The following is a 21,587-nucleotide window of genomic DNA, read 5'->3' as shown; positions in this document are numbered from 1 at the left end:
GACCACAACGAGACAGATAATGACCACAAAGACATGCAGAAGGACCACAAAGAGACAAATGACCACAAAGAGACGCGGAACGACACTCTGAGTGAAAAATAACCACAAAACAATCCAGGACAACGTCTGTGGCTCTGTGAATATTTAAAGATGTTTCTGTGGTGTTTGTTCACCTGTTGGGACTATTACTGAAGTAAACTGTGTTACTGTCTGAGCTTGAGCTTTGAATCTGATCATCCGTTTCCTTTCTTACAAACTGTCCCAAATACAGAGCGTTTCTGCTGTGGACAGCGCGAGGACTTTCCTTCCTCTCTGACTGCAGATAATTCATGTTTTTGTCTCATAAATATTCGACATTCACTGTTTTCTGCTCTCAGCCAGTCAGTCGGTGGTGCTGCTGCCCACACACTCAGCGCTTCATCAACAAGCAGCCATCCAACCAGTGCCAAGCTGAAGGCAAGAAAACACTCAGCACACACGTTAACACAGAGCAACGACGATGATGATGATGGTGGAGGTGAAGAGGTGACGCAGATTCACGTTGATCGCTCCGAGGCTGAGATGGAAAAACTGAGACGGAAACAAAAGAGTGGGAGACTGACACACACGTATCCACGAACGCGCGCACACGCACACTCGTTCTGCCTGGCGGCCATAAGAAGTAAAATTAATGCATCTCTCTCCTTTTTCTGCTCTGACGGCCACAAACCAAGAATCGCTGCGGGGACTTCACCTCCTCCTCAGGTCACCAAGCCAGTCCTCACAGTGCCCATCATCCAATTTAACGCTGAAGACTAGTGTAAGGCTGGAAGAATGTAATGTCCTCACAGGGAATGGAAACAAGGATGTGTGCGCGCTCATGCTTTAGTGTCTCTGTGTAGTCCGATGTCACTTTGAACTCCTCACGCTGAGGACGCGTCCACATTACAGGGACAGCTCTGAAATCCGAGCACTCCACTGGGCTGGAGCGGCCCATTTAAGGGTTCACACTTGTGTAAGCATCGTTCTGGTCTCTGGGCTCGGTAGCTGCAAGCACCAACAGTGATGTCATCGCAGGCCGGTGGCCATCCATCCCGGCGCTCGAAGCGTGCTGGACTTGCTGCAGTCTTTTAATCAGTCATAGGCGTGTGCGTGTGTGTGTGTGTGTGTGTGTGTGTGTGTCGTACCTTGAGCAGATCTTTGGGAAAATCTTTTCCGTTGTTGAGTCCTTCCAGGTTGGAGATGAACTGGCTGCAGGACATCCTCTTGCCCACGTTCTGCGCACGCACGCACACACGCACACACACACACACACACACACCTCAGATGTGATTGTGACAGACTGAACATGAACCCACAGTCAGCTGATCTGTGACGTTAGCTCAGGATGTGAAATCATCGGCTGGTTAGCAGATCAGCTCGCTGAGCTTGGACGACTCGTCCCCGCTCAGCACACAGTAAGTCACCCGTGTTAGCAGCAAAGCTAGTCTTACCCCAAATTACCCAAAGTTAAAACAGCTGTGGGTCGGATCTGACCCCACAAACCAAAGGACGCCTCGCTGATGCTGACGGGAGCGCTGAGAACGCTCTGGAAACAGAAACGGTTCCACCTGATATAAAAGCCACACAGGTGGAGTTAAACCCTTCTATTCGGTGCTACAGTCGGGTTTAACGCGAGGGGGGCAGCGGAGACCGTCTTCCTGTCACTCCTGCTGTAACGGTCAGAGGAAACGTGCAGGCATGTTGCCGCAGTAAAAGTCAGCACTTCCTTAAAAAAGTTCATTAGCAGAAATGAAGAATGAGCCCGATGAGCCCGCGGCGCTCCTCAGTGATGACGAGTCAGTCAGTTATTTGTTAGTATTTTCATATATTTGTCACATTTTTAGATCAATATTTCAATAATAACACAAAGTGGATTTTCACATTAACGTCTCCGAATATTTCTTTACTCATTTTTATATTTATTCACATTTTTATAAAACTTTCCTTTTTTAACATTTTTCAAATGATATCATTATAATGAAATCCTGGAAACAAATATTTATCATTTTATTATTTTTTCCGTTTATTAATTTGTTATTGATGAAATTCACACTGAACTTTAATATTTCCTGTATGTCACACCAACAAGGAAGCAGCAGGTGACATGAAACAGGAGGAAACTCGCGGGAACGCTCGAGTGGCAGATGACGCCGACGTGCTTTCAATCGACCAGATTAGGAGTTCCTATTAAACGTAACGACCAATCAGCCGACGGCTCGGGTTCACTCACGTTTCCGTGCAGGTCCGTGTTCAGCAGCATGATGGCACAGGTCAGAGTGTGGACGCTGTCTGTGGGACAGAGCGACACACAGAGGGGTCAGACGGGTAGGACAGGTGAAAGAGGACAGGTAGGACTGACGGTACCTTCGCTGGTCAGGCTCTCCGAGTTGCACTGTCTGTACCTCCTGGAGAAATGAGCGAGGACTCTCTCTCTCTCCTGAGTTTCCCCCATCAGAGCAAACTGCCTCAGAAACATCCTGAACGAAGAAACAGATGTTAAAGAAGCTCATTATGATGTCACCAGAACACCTGAACAGGTGAGATGAACACAGACACACCCACTGCACAGGTTTTTCACATTAAAAGCCCTGTGATAGTGCCAGTCCTGCTGTAAACTGACAGAATTTGGGATGAAGTCAGAAAAAGTTCCGCGTTTAAACTCTGAGCTTCTCCATCAGAAAGGTGACAGCAGAGCACGCAGGAAGTGACTGACTGCACGCCACAGCACACCGTGACTGGTTCATATGAACATCTGGACCTCCTGCAGATGTTCAGGAGGCCATCGCGCAGTTGCACAAACATTAAAGAACCGCAGAGAGACGGGAGGTGCTGCCAGTGAGCGAATGTAGGACAATCGCGTCTGCACGCTCTGAAATACACACGGACAGGAAGCGGGACTCACCTGAGCGCCTGGTCGATGGTCAGACCCGTGAAGTCAAAGTTGGTGAGATATTCCTCGGCCACCATCTGACTGAACTCATTACTGCAGAGAGAAGCAGGCGTGTTGGTGTAACACGAGCACGTTTTACTAAGGATTATCACTGTATCACTAAACCGGCTGCCTTATTTCTGTGACAGGATATTACAGAAAAGAACAGAGCATTAAACCTCCACCTGCAAACCAGAACTTTACCTGAAAGGTGAACAGGAAGTAAAAATCTGCATGTTTATATTAAACCTGGAACCAGGAAGTAACAGTAAAGCTCGACTAGCTCGTCCCGTGACGTGTCACTCAGACTGAAGGAAGTGAAATCAGGACATTAGCTCTGCTGAATCTGCCCGCGCTAACTGCGCTGTGACATCATCGGTTAGCTGGTTGAGTCGCTGCAGTGTGACCAGCAGGAGGCCGTGATATGTTCACTGCAGGCTGGAAATTCCTGTTTTTGTTGGATGTGAAAAAATGTAATGTTGTGAACCAGCTCTGTGTGCAGGTGTACTGCTGTAAAGGCCACACACTAAAACTCGCTGAAAAGCCTTCAGCTGATCCAAAATGCTGCAGCAAGAGTCCTGACAGGGACTAGAAAGAGAGCAGATTTCTCCTGTTTTGGTTCCTGTTAAATCCAGAATTCAAAATCCTGCTCCTCACATACAAGGTCTTAAATAATCAGGCCCCATCTTATCTTAATGACCTTGTAGTACCATATCACCCTATTAGAGCACTTGGCTCTCGCTCTGCAGGCCTACTTGTTGCTCCTAGAGTATTTAAAAGTAGAATGGGAGGGAGAGCCTTCAGTTTTCAGGCCCCTCTTCTGTGGAACCAGCTTCCAGTTTGGATTCAGGAGACAGACACTATCTCTACTTTCAAGATTAGGCTTCAAACTTTCCTTTTTGCTAAAGCATATAGTTAGGGCTGGACCAGGTGACCCTGAATCCTCCCTTAGTTATGCTGCAATAGACGTAGGCTGCCAGGGATTCCCATGATGCACTGGGTGTTTCTTCTTCACTCACTATGTATTAACAGACCTCTCTGCATTGAATCATCCTTGTTATTAACCTCTGTCTCTCTTCCACAGCATGTCTTTATCCTGTCTTCCTTCTCTCACCCCAACCAATCACAGCAGATGGCCCCGCCCCTCCCTGAGCCTGGTTCTGTCGGAGGTTTCTTCCTGTTAAAAGGGAGTTTTTCCTTCCCACTGTCGCCAAAGTGCTGCTCATAGGGGGTCATATGATTGTTGGGTTTTCTCTGTATGTACTATTGTAGGGTCTGCCTTACAATATAAAGCACCTTGAGGCGACTGTTGTTGTGATTTGGCGCTGTGTAAATAAAATTTAATTCATCAACTGTTCTGCATGAAGTCCCCTGCTCTTCACGTTACTCTGCGAGCCCAAAGTTTTAACACACACACACACACACACACACACACACACACACACTGACTTCTTGCTGAGCTGGCGAGCGACGTCAGACTTCCTGAAGCCCTCCAGGTTGTAGAGGCGTTTGGCGAGACGTTTAGCCGCCTCCAGGTCGGGCTTCATGCCGTTGGCCAGCGTGTCGTCACTGCCGCCGAGTGCCAGGCGCTCCGCCACATCGGCCTGCAGGTAGAGCAGCTCGGGCGGTCGATTCACTGGACGCTCCCTAACAACATAAACACAAAAGGAGATTCATGCTTCAGGACTTTCAGATCCTTTTTCACTGAAGGACAAAATGATTTCTGGTTCCTGTTCTCAGAGTTCCTCCTGTGACGCAAACACGCGACACAAAAACACTTGGAGTTTATCTTAAATGTGACAAACACGAGGAGGACTCTGGTTTAATGTGAGGAAATCTGTTGGATTTAAGGCTCAGCTGAGCAGGAGAGGAAAAGATCCCTTAAAAGTTTCAGCTTCAGGGTAAGGAGGAATAACACCCAACTGTGGACAGTTGGAGGGGGAAACTCAAACCCTTTGCCTGGAATCAGCCTGCTCCCCAACAGTCACTGAACTTAGACTCAGCTCAGTGACCAGACTACAAGCTTAAAAGATTACTGCATTCCACATCTCTGTGACAGGCTTATACCCGAACGTACAGGTCAGAGGGATGTTAACAGAGACGCACATCAATATGGAGAAACTCCAAGTAAAAGACGCAGTTCAACTTCCAAAACTCAGAAACACTTTAGAGCAGGGGTGTCAAACTCCAGGCCTCGGGGAGTGAAAACGTATCCCTGCTGCAACACACCTGACTAAAATTAAAAGGTCATTAGCAAGACTCTAATGAACTAGACTGCATGGTGGCGACCCCTAACCCTACTGAAGTAAATTTAAATAAATATAAGTGTTTGGAAAAATGTACTTCTAAAAGTTCTTTTATTGCACCGTGTTCGTTCACTCATCAGCTTCTGTAACATGAATCAAAAGGCTGAACTGCCACCTCAGCATGCAGTCAAGTTAATTAGTCTAATGACCTTTTAATTTTAGTCAGGTGTGTTGCAACAGGGACACCTTTTCAAGAGTCTGACACCCGAGCTTTAAAGGGGGGTTGGTTGGGTGTACGGAAGGACAGACGGATGGTTGTTTGGATGGATGGATGCTCGGTTGGATGTTTGGATGGATGGATGGATGCTTGGTTGTTTGGATGGATGCTCGGTTGGTTGTTTGGATGTTCGGTTGGCTGGACGGATAATTGGATGGACGTTCTGTTAGGTGGATGGATGGATGGATGCTTGGTTGTTTGGATGGATGCTTGGTTGGATGTTTGGATGTTTCACATCCCAGAGGAAGTTGTAGTTATTCAGAACTGGCAGCATCATGTTCAGTTAAAAACAAAACTTTATGAAAATCAAACTTATGGTGTCCTTCATATACAATAACAATAATAATAAGACAGTGTTAGATTATACAGCAAAATAAAAACATATAAACAAATAAAACTATAAAACTAAACAAGGTAACAATAGAGTAAGCCCAAGTAATAATGAAGGGCCTGCAGTTCTGAGACGTGATTTACAAATAGAGAGTTTATAGTCCGGAGACGGAAAGTTATCGTTGCAGTTTTAAGAGAGGGTGGAACAGAACCAGAGATGAGACAGGAGAGGACAGTATTAGTGATCATCGACCCAAGAGAGCGGACTGAAAGTTTAACAACATTAAGATTGGATCGAGTTACTAATAATAAAAGATTTTTGAATTATTATAGGAAGTTTAAAACTGGAATAAGAAGGCGACAGTAGGAATTACCATATCAGCAGAAGAAGGCAGCTGTTAATGAAGATTCACAGGTTTGGTCTAAGAAAGTCCATAAATGTGTGTGCAGCAGAGTGTGTGTGGTAACGGTATCTGAAGGCTTAACAATACTGTATGATGTCAGAGTACGAGTGTAGTGAGCAGATACAGCCTGAGAACGAGCTTCTTTCTAATGCTAGATATGTGAGATACACGTCCTTATGAAGTCCAGTTTGAAGAGACAGCTTTGAGTGCGAGCCCACCAGGCAAGGCTAGCTAGCCCACTCTGGTCAGCCTGGGTCTGCTGAGGCTGCGCTCGCAGCTGGCTCTGCTCGCCGTACCTCACCAACCAGCTCTCCACCTGCCGCAGGTTCTGTTAGAGCGAGGCTCCGCTCACGGAGGAGCTCCAGAACCGAATCGGGACCGCCGGCTGCAGCCCAACATGGAGGAGTCGAGTCGGGAGCAGCCGAATGACATCAGGGACGCCACAACCCGGCACGAGGGAGCCGGGAGCAGCAGCTTGCCAGCGAGGAATCGATCACGGGTGACATCACGCTCTCAGAGGCACCAGAAAGTAAAAATGAAGCAACAAACGATCAGCGGATGTTCCAGGACACGGATTTATAGATCGATCATGAAACCGTCAGCGTGGAGCGAAGGCGCGACGATGACTCCGTGAACCTCAGTGTCTTTGTGACCTCACATCTCGCTCACGTGTCACATTTTGAGCATCAGCATGAATACAGCGATTGCTTTCTGTTGCCATGGTTACCCTGCAAACAGGAACTGTTAGCAGCTAATGCGGTGTGACATTTAGCAGGTCACAGAGTGGGAAAAGCTTCCTTTTACATTCGTAGGCGGAGACAATGAAGAGGTTATTCCTGAAAAAAGTGATAAATTATGGAAACAGGTGGCGGCGGGCGGCGAGCAGCGAGCAGTGGTTTCTGTTTTTATCAGCTTCTTTTTGGGTGTGGAGCGAAAACTCGAGCAGGTACTTGTCTGTTACTCTGGAGATAAAAATACAGAATTCATTCAAACTGAGGAGACGCTCTCCGTCCGCTTTGATAACACCTGATATCCTCCTTCAGTAACATCCAACACACAAACATCCAGTTCAACCAGTGCTCAGTGCAAATGCTCCCAGCCAGCGTCAGCATTTGAACGTGAGAGACGGGGCACATCTAACTGCAAACACGTTAATGCGCTGTGTGCGGCTGTGTTTCCTTCTCCAGCCTGCAGTCTATTTATAACCTGAGTGTTTGCTGCTGCATCGACCAGCCTCTCCTGAAGGATCGATACGGCCTCGTGTGCGCAAACGTCACCGAGCTGAGCAGGAATACTTTTAATTTAACGCACCTATCTGCCGCCGTCGTCGTGGGAATGTGTCCGTTGTCCATCGGCCGTTCTTCGCTCGCAGTTGCTCTTTACATAAACGCACTTTTTAAAACATAAAAAAAACCTCAGGCACGAAGAGGAAATGAAGTCAGAGTTTTGAATGAGAGTCTGAAAGTGGGAAGTGGTCAAACCACCGTGTGGACTACATCTACTTCCCTTAATGAGCTTCCCTTTACTGGACCGGGCGGTCAGCAGGCCTGCAGGCAACTAAAGGTCGTCTCATAACATAATAATTCATTCAGTGATCCATGTAAGTATGATGGATCAGAAAGCAGCAAAGGCATGTTTGTCAGAGATTACAGAGAAACACAACGACGCAGAGAGCCTCTCCAGAAAGAAAACACACCAAATGCAGCCGAATACAAAGCTGGGACAAACCACAGGAAACACAACTACACAGCTACACGACCACAGAAATAAAACAGAAAAACACTTGAAGTGCAATCGAATCTCCTGGAGCACGACACATTACAGGAAGAGCTTCTAATATTAAAAACAGAAAAACATACTGAACGTCCAAATAAACACGACAGTAAAACACGTCTCATTCAATAAAGACAAAAGGTCAGAATAAGAAAACGTGACCACACAACACAGCCAGGTACAGAAAGCACCGCCTGATCCCTGCAACACGATAACCAGAAGCACACGAGTCAGAACCAAAACCAGACGCGGGCCAGAAAACAGAAAATACAATAAAACAACCGACACGACGGGCAGCTCGCTGCGCCGCGGCAGCTCGCTGCGCCGGATCACTGCAACATGTTTTATTTTTCCTACAGCTTCAGTTTGTTTTGTTTGTGCTGCAGAAAAACAGACATTTACTCTGATTACTCAAACATCATGTAGGAGTACATGATTACAGGGCGCTGCTGTTACAGCCAATGGCAGGACTGCGAGCGCCTCAGACTCAGAGCTGCATCAGTAGTATTTCCTGGTGAACGGAGGGAATGTGAGTCCGGATGTTTCTGTCGGCGAGTCCCTCCCACACTCGCCGATGCAGCCCACTCATCCCGGACAGAAATAACCAGCGGCCGGGGAACCTCGCTCAACAGGACGCCAGGAAATTCTTTCAGTGCATCTCTGAGTGCTCCGCCCACTTCCACCGACCGAGTTCAAGGTCAACGGCAGGCAGACGACGGCCTGCTCTGCCGCCGCCAACACGCTTCACAGAAAGCGCAGCTGCTTTTACAAAAGCAGAGTCTCGAGTCAGCAGGAAGAACACGCTCGGGTTTGTCGTCACGTCTGTTGTGAAGTAACAAACGTCCTCGTTCAGCTACGGCGGCTCATCGTTACTGACGCACATCAGCCTGCATCCAGCAGCCTCAACTCGTTGATGACCGCAATGTGTCATCAGTTCACGTTCATTTTGAGAGAAAAGCGTTTGAACGCCTGCGTTTCATTAAAAATGGCCGAAGGTTTGATTACACTGATGAGTAGGGATGGGTACTGATAAGATTTTCACGATTCCATTTTCGATTCTTTATCGATTCTTTTTAAAAAAGGAGAACACTAAGGTCGATTAGCTTAGAACTTTGTTTTATATCTTCTCTTGTCCCTGCCTACAATTAAACACATTCACTTACTGAAAATCATCTGCTGTGGCAAACGGGTGCAAGCCTTTGACCACAAACTGAGTCTCTGCTCGGTGACATTCGTCTGTCCTGCCTGAAAGGAGACGCTACCGGCAGACTGCAGCGAGAACTGCCAGCATCTGAGCCAGACTCTGTGTCTCATCATGGTCACTAAATGCACAGTAATGGCAGGTTTGTAATAAGGCAGATCGCGCTAACATAATATGCTGTTAGTTGATTATTTACCTGCCGCATTAACGGGAGAGGACGTGCAAACGTTACCGCTGCTGCTGGGTTGAGATTCACGAGTCTGGAATTAAAAACACGACATTCATTTAAGGTCATCGTTTTGTGAGCAAATGCTTTTGCATATTCGTAGTGTTTCCTCCCTTAAATGAAATCTCTACTTTGCAAGTATTGCAAGTTGCCCTGTTGTCATCCGTTCTCGTAAAGTGTAACCAAACTTTTGAGCGTTTGAGCCGCCATGTTTCCTGCCGGGTAAATGACGCTCCGCAACGTGGTGACGTCATTCGGGGCGACTGGAATCGATAAGGGAATCGTTTGCAAAAATGGCAAACAATCCCAAGGAACTGAGACAGTGGGAACCGGTTCTCAACAAGAACCGGTTTTCGATTCCCATCCCTACTGATGATGTCAGAGTTGATGTTATTTTATTGCTGATGCTTCTTAAACTCAGTGTGACTGATCCATCCTGTGACTGTCACAGCAGTATTACAGGATTATCATGATACTGTAATAGTTATGGATTCAAAATGTACTCTCCTTTATTTTTATTAACACATCATTAAAGCTTTAGCTTTAATAACTAGAGCATCAGGTGCACAGCACTCGGTGTTTCTGTTAAACATGTTTCACAAATGACAGACTGGACCTGTAAATCAGAACCGTGAGTCCTCTCTAATGGAAAAGCAGCAGCTCTGATAATAACTGTTATTAATTTGTGATGCTGTAAAGCTTTCACTTAAAGCACAGAGCAGCGGTCTGTTTCTCTGTGTTGTCCTGTTCTCTAATAAATGATGAATTTACTGAACTAAACATCAGAGAGAAGAACTACAGCAGGAAGGGGTATATTGAAAACTTTGAGAACTTAAATGTAAATGACCTCCTGTGACGTGCAGATTCTCTGTTTCCATACCAGGTGGAGATGGATGACAGCATTAGGATGCACGCCCAGATCCTTGTTGTTGAAAACGTCCATTTCCATTTTTCATCAGGCCCAATCTGGACACCTGGCGCTCCCCCCATCTGAGCTGAGACTGGTTTGATCCACCAGCTGAGACAGAGAGGCTTAGAACAATGAGTCACCGAGCAGCAGAGCGAAAAAACAAGACAGAAAGCTCGAAAACGAAAGGCCGGACGGGAGGAAAGCAGGAATGCAGAGAAAGGCAGAAACGCTGTTATTTTCCAGGGCGTGTCAGTCAGACTCACACCACAACAACCAAACCACAAACAGGCGCTGAGTGACAGCCAGCCGACACGAACATGAGGCTCTCGGAGCCCAGGTTTAAAGAGTTAGCCTGCTGTTAATCAGTGTTTGTGTTCATGTCAACAAAGCCCACAAGCAGACCCCAAAGCAGCGCCGATGGAAAGCGTCTACAAACAGCTCACAGACCGACTGGTTCACAGTTCAGAATGACGCACGTTTACGGTCCTCAAAATGTTTCTGAGCGCATTATAGGATTACTCGTTAAAAAGGAGACTGCAGTCCCTCTGGTGTCCAGCAGAGGCAGCAGTGAGTCAGTCCCCACAGACAAACACGTTTACAGGCTGATACACAAACTGCTCATCTCTGTAGTAACAACGGCCCAGCGAGTTTGCACCATCAGGGGCGTGGCCTCTTTGACTGACAGGCAGCTGTAGCTGCTAGCTGTGTGCTAGCTTCACCTGAACTGGACCTCTGCATTGTGTTTATGCTGTTGGAGCTTTTTTAATGACATCATGTGACCAATAATATGGCTGCTGTGAGGCTACTGTACAGACTGTGTGAGGAGGCGGAGCTTCAGTTGGGCTGCACAGTGAAATTTGATTTGGATGTTACTGATTAGCAGATATCTGTGTCTGAGCGATGCTAACATGCAGTCAATAGCTTAGCCTCGCGTCCAGACGTGGTCATCAAACCCGTCCAGATTTAGTGATCCGGTTTGGAAACACTGCCATGGCAACATGTGCCAGACTTTATCCTCAATCAGTCTGAAACAAACCCAAACGTCGTCCTGTAACCCGAGGACGATGAGACACCTCAGTGAAAGCGTGAGGCTTTCCTCAGACGGAGGTAAAAACAGCTCAGCCGTCACATGTCCCGCTCAGGCCTCACCACGAATCCAGTGCTTGATCTATAATGGATGCTCAGCTGGAAAGTTAAAACAGCAAACTTCCTGCAAACTCCAGAGGAGATCCTCTGCCTGCAGGGACTTTTATTCAGCAGGAACGTCTGGACCCAGTAAAAATCGCAGAAAGGTTCATTATGGAGTCTGTTTGAAGCGATGCGGAGCGAAGCCTCAGAGCAGAGCCGAGTTCCTGCTGAGTCAGATCACACAGTTTAACAGGAAAACCGAAGCAAGCCCAGAAACATGCGACGAACTCCTCCATCAGCACCCTGAGAGATAAACCTGAGGCTCACGTCAGGCTGTTAAAGGAGTGAAGGTCACGCCCTCACGAATTCAAACCCAGGCTGTGAAGACTGGACCAAAGGCACTCACAGCATCGGGAAGGGACTCCTAAAAAGATGCCTCAGTGTCCTACATAGTTCACACAAAACACTGAGAGGCTGCACGAGCTGCAAGTTAGTATTTGTGACTGAAACCAACATCTGAGGAATGAGAGCTTTACTAGAATAAACCTTTGAGCGCTCCGAGTGACTTTTAATGTGAACATTTAGGTTTCTTTGATTGAAGGAAAACTTTGTAACGTCCAAGGATGGTCTGCCTTTAACCTGCACACACAAACAGCAGAGTGGGCCGCAGTTTGCAAAGCTTTCATATATCAGACTGGCTGATGGTCAGTGCGTGCAGCACATCACACAAGCACCGGTTTGTTTTGGTTCCATAATGTGAAGTTTCTAAAACCACACTGTGTCGAATCCACAGCTTTAGTGTTTTTAGGGTTTTAACATCCAGGTTAAAATAGATGTGAAAACACATTTTAGTGAAACACGAATAAAAACTGAACGTACGGTGCACGAGAGCCTGAGTCCGTGTTAGAAATGTCCTGAAGTCCTTAAAGCGACTCAGCTGACTGGTTTTAAACCATCATGATGATGCGTCGCATATCAAACACACCCCTTTGCTTCTCAGCTGTGTGTCCCCGTCGCTAACAGCTCACTCGCTCTTTAGTTCAGTTCAGAAACTTCAGTTCAGCAACAAGGACCGAGGTGCCACAGCCCGGACGTGCCCCAAAACCCCGCCCACCACAGCGTCCGACCATCAGGACATCCACGGCGCCATCTTTGGTGGTGACCGCTGCTCACGAGGTTAAAGTAAACTGTCGGTTCAGCTCCAGCCGGGACGGCACACAGAAAGTTTCAGTCAATAAAATAAATGTGGGAATGAAAGGGTTCTTCTCCCGCTGGGCCAAAAACAATCCGTCCACAGGTGACTCGAGCTCAGAGATCAAAGCTTCATCGGTCACGTCAGCTGAACCAAACTGACGGACAACAGCGCGCCATGAAGCAAATCCCAACGCAACACTGTAGCTAAACAGTCGTTTTACTTGTAACTGAATGTAAAGCTCCAGCCTGACCTGCAGTTACCGGGCAGGTTTCCTAAGAGCGCCTCCTGCTGGGCTGGCTGGTACCAGCAGCTGTACTGTAAACTCGGTACGTGATGCCCGAGTCCCGCACCGCCTCTTTTTTATTTATATGTGAAATCTCCTGTGAATCAAACAAACAGCCCACATTATGAAAGAACTGAATCAGAACGAGTGAAAATACAGAGGAAGGCGTGCTGCACGGTAACGGCTGAGCAGAGGTTAAAACTGGCGGGCGGACGGCACGCGTCTCCTCCCAGCCTCCTTCCTCTCCTCGTGTACCCTGACACACAGCAACGACTGACAAACACTGCTGCGGAGAGCGCGCGGCGACGGCGTGGGGACGTTTCACAGAGTTGCATCAGTGGAACAAAAAAAACCGAACAGGCTGAAGTCCTGGGAGACGGCGACAGGACTGAGGGGCGTCTAACAGCAGCCCAGATCCCTCTCTGCACAACCGCACAAGTTCAGAAAGTCATCGACAGACTGAGCTTACCCTCAGTGAACATTTTTAACAAGCCGCTGTTGGTTTTACAGATAAACTGCAGCTCACGACGTCTTTGAAACAACTTCCACTCATGAAAACAGTTAACCAATCACAACAAGACCCAAGACTCAGCTGATTCTCGTTCACTTTTTTTCTGTAGCTCAAATCACAACAGCAGTCACCTCAAGGTGCTTTATACAGTGAGGTAAAGACCTGCAATAACAGACTATTAGCACACATTTGGTGACAGCAGGAAGGAAAAACTGACAGGAAGAAGCAGGCTCAGGGAGGGCGTAACTCTACAGTGGTATCCATTTCTGCAGCGCTGCCGGTGTTTTCGTTTGCGACGCTAGAATAAATCTGTGTTTATGTGAAAGACGGGCGATATGAAGCTTCTGGTAGACGGACGCTAGCAGCCACAGACTGTATGGGAGCTTCGCTCAGACACGGACGTCTGCGAATTAGCAACATCCAAATCAAATCCTCACATCTCACTATGCACTCCGCAAACACCGTCCAGCTCAGGTGAAGCTAGCAGACACCTAGCAGCTCAAAGAGGCCACGCCCCTAATAATGCGAGCCATTGTTATCTACAGAGCCAATAACAGTTCGTGTACCAGTTTTAACATGGGAGTCCGTGGGGACTGACTCGCTGCTGCCCCTGCTGGACGGTAGAGGAACTGCAGGGTTTGGCATCTGCACGCACTGGTTTTAAACCTCAGCATCACTCAAAAACAGCCGGAGACCAATCACACACCAGAACAGATCATCTCTTTGACCTTATGCTGTGGTGTTGTTTCCTGCTGACAACATTTAACTTTGTCATTTTTGTCAATAACAAATTAATAAATAATAAATTTAAAAGGATAAATTCCCTGCTGACATATTTACAGGTCAATGACATCACTGATCTCATGTTTCAGACACAGGAAGCTTTAACCTCACCTGTACACAGCCGGGTAGGGCGAGGCATACATGTACCTGTCCTCCAGAGCCCCGCCCCCCCAGCACAGGATGTATCTCGCCATTACGACACGGCCCCGCCCACTCTCACACAGAGCCTGTGAGAGAGCAGCCGTCGATCAAACAACATCCGTATCGACGCCTCCGAACCACGCCGAGGGACCACGCTGTTGTCGAGGGAAACGGAGCGACGTCACCCACACGTTAATCTGATGACATCATTAAGCTATGACATCATCTGCTCCCAGTTCTCCCCTTCATTCGGCGCCTCGGTAAGGAAATCCTCCAGCAGCAGCGCCTCCTCTCTGATCCGTCTGCTTCCAGTCCTCCTCTTCTTTCTTCCACACTTTTGAAACCTCGGCGCGGCTCCTCTTCACAACTTTCCCTCTTTCTCCTCTCCGCTGGCCCGTCTCCTCGTCCTGCCCCTCTCGTCCATCAGCTGGCTTATTTTCCAGCACTGAGGGGAAGGAGGTATGCGCTTCCTCCCCCGTTTGACCCAGGACGCCCCTCCTCCTCCTCGGCTCCTCGCCCTCCCCCCTCTGTCCTCTCCTTCCCCTCTTCCTCTCTTTGTCTCGTCTCACCATCCTGGAAGTTTTCAGCGGCTCGATAAACTTCAGCCTCATCGAGGCGCCGCATGAACGTGACTGAAAGCTTAAGGAGAAACTTGGAACATGAGGATTTCAGCTGAGCGCGAGCAGCAACTTGTCTTTAATGTTCACATGAATAAGATAAATTCAGAATTTACTCATTAAACTGAACTCAGTACAGCATTTATATACACACACATACAGGGGTACAGTGTGTGTGTCACTCATGCAGAGCTCGGCGGGGCGGGGCCAGAAGCTACACCTCGTCCAAACGCTGCTCACACATCTTCAATATGAGCCACGACCCTGTAACCATCACTCGTCTGCATCACGTCAGCCTCGCTTCAACTAAAGTGCGTTTTATTCACAACGTCGCAGAAACACGACTACACTGCACACAAACCGAAACAGCGACGGCTCTGATTGGTGGAAGTGTTTAAACAGCAGGTCACACTGTGAGGCTACATCTGTGCACAGCCTGCTGCTGCGCTCGACCCACATCACATCTTTAAACCTTCCAGCTGAAAGTTGATCGTAGAGTCGTTGAAAAGAGCGTGCAGCCGGCGCTCTGCACCACGGTTATCAGAATCCATCTGAAGACACACAACTCAGAGTATTTACAGCCGCACACGAATGTGTTTCAGCTCACAGTAACAGCAAGGGACGTAGCTCCACGGCAGAAGCATCACCACGAACCGAGGGGAAGCAGGTCAGAGGTCAAAGGTCGGAACACACAAACAACAGATGGAAAACATCCACATGAATGACATCGAGGAGGAGGAGGAGGAGGAGGCGGCTTTACTGAAAACATTTCAGACTGTTTCTAGTGTTCAGACAGGAGTGGGAGGTCTTTACTTCCACCCTTCCTGAATCCATCTGGAATTTCCATCTATAGGCTGATAAAACTGTGTGTGTGTGTGTGTGTGTGTGTGTGTGTGTGTGTGTGTGTTTACACCTATCCCTGTGAGGACAGACCTCCCACATGAGGCTGTTTGAAGCTGCAGATTAGGATTAGATTTATGGCGGGGGGCAGGGGGGCTGTAGTGCTGGAATGCATCATGTCCTCATAGGATACGACGCACAGAGGTCCTTCGCGCATGTGAGCGTGAAGGCGCCTGGACTCGGTGAGCGGGGACAAGGATACGAAGCTTCGGCTGTGATCCTGTTTTCATGTCCAAGTCTGAATTCCTCGCTCGCTGCAGCGCGATGTGAGTTTCTGCTGAGAACAATAAAGTTTTTGACTGCGTCTGAATTCGTCCACACCCAGCAGAAGCCGTGGCGCGAGGCCAAGAAGGAAAACGGCGAGCTCCTCCAGCTCGTGCTGGGAAAGCTCCCAGCAGCAGGCTGGCTGTTTCCATTTCACTCCTCAGATGTTTGAACGTGTTCGTGAGCAGAGCGACGTTTCAACAACACGAAAGCAAGAAAACGTACGAATTCTTCCGCTGAAGCCAACAACGGGCGGGAGCGAGCTACCCGATTTTATCCCGCCCCAGAATTTTAATCCATATTCTGCTCATTTCCACCTGAATGCTGTTATCCTGCACTCCGCTGGAGCCCGAGCAGGAATACAAACGCTCCAGGTCGTAATCCTTCAGGAGCCGAGCTGCACGTGGGCAGATTAGCTCAACTAATCTGGAGAAAAATAGAACTAACGGTTCAATTTAACAGCCGTGCTGCAGCCAACACAAACAGCAACTGCAAATGACGCTTAGTCAAAATAAACTGAGCAGGAAATGAAATGTTTTATCATTTGTTAAAAAGTAAAATGAGTGGTTCAAGCAGCCCAAAGCAGGTGAACGTGTGAAACTGTGAAGATCTGCAGGAAATCTGCAAAATTAGAGTGAGCTGCAACGATGCGGGTACGGACACGGCAACAGTCAGATGTTGTATTTTGGTAAGTTGTAATTAAAGCAAACATGACGGTAACATGTGATGTTTAAGGTCAGGAGGAAGCAGATGATTGGCTGCAGAGAGAGGAAGTACGTGAGGGTGGTGCAGGACACGAGGACCGAGGTGTGGAGCAGGAGTGACAGGTGGGGGCGGGATTACATCAGGGATCTGCTCTGAGCTCCTTCCTGTCTGCAGCGCTGACGAACAGACTGACAGGTGACGTCAGGCAGGAGTCTGCAGACAACACTGCGATCTGCAGCGAGAGCGGGCGGAGGAGAGCCTGGAGAGGTGGAGGCGTGCTCTGGAGAGAAGATGAAGGAAAGTCGGTGGAAGCGAGACAAAGAGAGAACGAGAAGGTTTAAAGATGAAGGTGTTCAGACCGCTCAGAGCCACAGAGGCTGAGACGGTCTGAGCATGTGCAGAGGAGGGAGGAGGGAGGAGAAGAGGGAGCAGTGAAGGAGGACACGCAGAGGGGCGTGTAACAGAGCAGCATGCTGGGACAGGAGGAGGTGGAGGCAGGTGATGCTGGTCTAATCAAATCTGTTTGTTTTTGTTTTATTAATCATCCTGATAAACAAATGAAACATCAGCTGTCAGGATGAGTTTAATGCATCAAGTGCTGAACTGGTTTAGAGGGATGCACTGCTGCAACACAATGGATGCAGCAGGACACGCTTCAGCTGACCACACTCCATCAGCTGATGGGACCCGCGTCATGTGACCGCCGTGGTTTGGTTTAAAGGAAAGTAACCGTATAAAGCTGGAAGTGGAGCACGAGAGGATGTGCAACCAAAACCGCTCGGCGAGCATCAAATACGCCATCTTTGTTCTCCACGCAGAGCACGGAGCAAAGGAGAGCGCCGTGGAAACGTGTCGCTCATCGTCCTGTGGGAGCAGCCTGCAGTCAGCCTGCGACTCAGTCGGGTCGAGCTGTGCGTGTTGCATGCTACATGACAGAAGTTCAACCATCACCCCTGCAGGCAGCAGCAACCAGAGGAAAAGCAGCTGCAGCGCTGAGTCGAGCCGCTGCTGTTAGGTGACCTGAGCAATCACGCCACACGTTATCCTTTAATAATATCACAAAATAGCCACTGACTTCCTGTTTCTTTGTTGCTATCGAGCTGTGAGCTCGCTCTGCAGCGAGCTTTATTGAGAGGATGATTTTTCAGCTGATTTAGCATGATCTCAGGGCGGTGGTGTGTGAGACTGTTGGGGATTTTGTTTATTTAATGAAACATTTGATGTCCCTCATGTTTGGTGATATTTACTGTCTCTGTCTCAATATTTCTTATTTTGTGACCTCATACGTCTGACTGTGAAAATTCATATAAAACAAACTGAAACTTAAGAAATTTAATGCAAAAAGCTTGAAAAGTGTTTCCAGCTGCTCAGATGGCTGTTACACGACTTTAAAATGACGGCTTCACGATGTTTGTACGAAGCTGGGCCGAGGTTCAACACAGAAACACGAGCCGCCAATAACACAAATCGACTATTTCTCAACAACCACGACTCGGCCATCAAACTTAAATTCATAGTTTAGTTCAGCTCACCTCGTGCCTCATTAAGTGAAGTGCGTGAGGTGAACGAGGCTGAAAGCTGCTGCTGGTTTTTTAGGCTTTTAATCTGAGGATTAACTGGAGGAAAATAAAACGAGGTTAAAAACAGCTGCAGAGCCAGAGGGTTAAAAAAAGAAACGGAAAAATGTCCCGACTCAGCAAAGCGCCAAACAGAGCCGAGCAAATGTCTGCACTCTCCATCTGTATGACACACACACACACACACACACACACACACACACACACAGAGCTGTGCTGCCACCTTGTGGCTGATCTGAGTCCCTGCAGCAGTTTTCAGCTCTCATCACTTTAATCTGCAGATCACGTTTGCACAGCATCCAGAAAGTGCTACAACACGCACGCGCACACACACACACACGCACACACGCACACACACACACACGCACACACGCACACACGCACACAAACACACGCACACACATGTTGACACTAACCAGGAGCTCGTCTCCTCGTCTGGTCGGCCGCAGAACGAGCGAGCGCTCCGACTCACCTGATGCTGCTGTGGAGCGCTGGTGTCGAGCTCGCCTTCCTGAAGCCGTCTTTGAGGATGGAGCGACGCCACGACTCTCTCTCCGACTTGGACCTGACCGGAGGGCTGCCGTCGTCCTTGGAGCCTCCTCGGAGCCCCGCCCCCGAGGCGCAGAGTGCAAGTTCGGAGCGAGACGTTTCAGAGGCGGCGGACGGGTCCGGACGGGCCAGCGGGGCGAAGCTGAGCTCGATAATCTGCTTGGCGCTCTCGCAGATCTGACTCTGAACACACAGACGAGACAGCGTTATGTCCTGCTGCGCACAGGAAGCCGCGACCTGCCTCCTTTCTGCGTCCTACCTGGATCTCCGGCGTGAGGGTGGGGAGGTCGAAGGTGAATACGGACGTGGATCCCGAGGTCAGCAGGTCCACGCTGTCCAGGCTGCTGTACGACGTGCCCTTGGCCCGGTGGGACTCCATGATGCTCTCGAAGTGGCGGCTGAAGGAGTCCAGGTTGCTGTCGGAGGGTCGGCGGGGGCTGCCGATGGAGATCGGAGACTTGAGGCCCCCGTGGCTGTCGGAGGACTCGGGCGACCTGAGGAAGAAGAGTTAAACCGTGTTAAAGCCTGACTGCGTGTTTAATCCTGGCTTTCAGACGCTCACGCCGAGTCTCCTCATCAGACCAAACTGGGATCAAAGAAAAGTTTAAAAAGCCGAGCGGGAGGAATCTGAGGAGGAAAAGCCTGCACACGGCCTCTCAGTTTACACGCATGTGCATTAAAGAGGATGAAAGAAGCAGGAGAGACGACTGCCTCCTACACAGGCAGCCCTTCTTCCTCAGCTGCAGCTCTGAATATAAAGCAGGGGGGTCAAATAGACGGCCTGCGGGCCAGAAACGGCCCACTGCGTGATATTTTAAAACGTGGCCTGTCATAGGCCAGAAAAGTAAGATACAGGAAGTCAGGACTTTACTGTTATGTTTAATCTGACAGGAGAAAAGCTTCTTTCAGGATTTACAGCTGAACACAACTTTTGTGGTTGTCGGATAATAAATCCTTCATTTCTGTGTAGCAGCGTCTCGTGTGATTATTCACGCAGGCAGGGCGGAGCTTTGAACATGAGCAGAAACCCTGATGAAAGTCGTAGTTTATAAAGTTTACAACGCAGCCAATAAACAGAAAACGTGCATAGTTGTACAGGTAAATGCAGCCGTGTGCAAACAGACAGCAGACTGCAGTAAAAGCGATGCAGCGGCTGCAGAAGAGAGAAAAGCAGAGTTCAGTAAAGCTTCGAGGGTTTGTCGTGTAAATGAGCTCGATGCAAACAAGCCTGAAAACAACAAGCTGAGCTTACATCGCCAAGTCTTTGAGTAATCAGTTACTCTAACAGCTCGACTATGAAACAAGCTGCTTCACTAAAGCTCACCCCCCCCTCCCCCGCAGCCCCTTTCCTCGCCCTCTCACCCCTTCAGCAGCAGGCTGAGCACCTCCTCCTCCTCCTTCATGGCTTTCTGTCTCTGTCGGTCTCCCTGCATCCTGACGCTGGCCCAGCTCACCACTCCTCCTTCTTCCTCATCTTCCTCGTCTTCCTCCTCCTCCCCATCAACCTCCTTTCTTCCACCTGGGCGAGATTTTGGGGAGGGGTCAGCGGGGTTAAAATTGGAGTTTCCGAGGACACTGCGGTTACTCCCGAAGGCCGAGTCCGCCTCCTCGGCTGCCTCCGCCCGCATTACCTACACCATACGAGAGATGATGATAACGTACTTTAAAAGGAACCAGGTGAGATGCAAACAGGTGGAGGCGCACGCACCTCGTCCAGGTCGGTCTCACGGTAGCAGCGCAGAGGCACGGCGTCCAGGTCCGTCTCCGAGTATTTGAGGGTTCGCCGGATGATGCCAGTCTTGGGGGAGGAGCCTCGAGGGTCGGCGGTCACCAGTTCCACCTCGATCTGCTGGACCTCGTGATGAGACAGCTTTTGTCCCTCGGTTTCCCGCCCCCTCCTCTGATTGGCTGGTTTCAGATGGAGGGAAGAGGGTGGGGTGGGACTGGGCGAGCTGCTGGTCGGAGGCGTCGTGGACGGAGCGTCTACGGGAGGAAAAAGCAGATGTTCATAACGCCAAGTGTCAAAGAGCACAAAACAGGTCCTACGAAGTGTTGAAGCTAAACTCTGATTGGTCCCCAGTTTTCTGTTATTTTTATCCAATTCTAGTTTATTACCAAATCTTAAAGGCAACTTCAAGGTGTTCATATTGCAAAGTACTGACCTGCAATAACACAGAGAAACCCCAACAATCAACAACGCCATGTGAGCAAACACTTAGCGACAGCGGGAAGGAAAAACGCCGTTTTAACTGGATGTAACCTCAGAACGAGGTTCTGCATCCGGTCGTCCTTTGCTCAACTCAACCCGGTTACAGGATACAGACATGCTGTTTAAAAGAGGCAGAGATCTGGTTGGAGATTGGCCTGTAATTAGCTAAGACTGCTGGGTCTAGAGTAAAGGTGTAACTGCAGCCAGCTTGAAGGCCTGTGGTACATAGCTGATCATTAGAGATAGGTTGGTATTTAAGGCTGAAGCATTAACTAGTTTTAACTACATTTTGAAAGGAGGTCTGGTACCTCCCTCTTGGAAGGAGGCCTTCATATCGGTTTTGCCAAAGGGGGGACAGGATAGACTAAACTGCAAATCTTATAGGCCGATAAGTGTCCTGAACTCAGA

The 21,587-nt window shown here is 48.8% G+C and overlaps 1 protein-coding gene across 3 annotated transcripts in view; it reads right to left on the bottom strand.

Annotated features, from left to right (window-relative positions):
• Positions 1–21,587, bottom strand: part of LOC102208723 (serine/arginine repetitive matrix protein 2-like) — a 48,471-nt gene that overhangs the window by 12,045 nt on the left and 14,839 nt on the right. The window contains exons 5-14 of one of the 3 annotated variants that reach the window (XM_005743539.1): positions 20,679–20,953; positions 20,333–20,601; positions 19,230–19,464; positions 18,894–19,153; positions 10,255–10,425; positions 4,400–4,597; positions 2,924–3,004; positions 2,386–2,498; positions 2,252–2,310; positions 1,167–1,256 (exon numbers count right to left, since the gene is read on the bottom strand). In XM_005743539.1, coding sequence (XP_005743596.1) covers positions 1,167–1,256; positions 2,252–2,310; positions 2,386–2,498; positions 2,924–3,004; positions 4,400–4,597; positions 10,255–10,425; positions 18,894–19,153; positions 19,230–19,464; positions 20,333–20,601; positions 20,679–20,953 — 1,751 coding nt within the window. The remainder of the gene's footprint in view (positions 1–1,166; positions 1,257–2,251; positions 2,311–2,385; positions 2,499–2,923; positions 3,005–4,399; positions 4,598–10,254; positions 10,426–18,893; positions 19,154–19,229; positions 19,465–20,332; positions 20,602–20,678; positions 20,954–21,587) is intronic. The other 2 variants (XM_005743540.1, XM_005743541.1) reach the window with 2 other exon arrangements.

The sequence above is a fragment of the Pundamilia nyererei genome, unplaced genomic scaffold (assembly GCF_000239375.1).
Source record: "Pundamilia nyererei isolate P.nyererei 1_Seehausen unplaced genomic scaffold, PunNye1.0 scaffold00133, whole genome shotgun sequence".
Taxonomy (NCBI): Eukaryota; Metazoa; Chordata; class Actinopteri; order Cichliformes; family Cichlidae; genus Pundamilia; species Pundamilia nyererei.
This window is presented reverse-complemented; position numbering and strand designations above follow the sequence as displayed.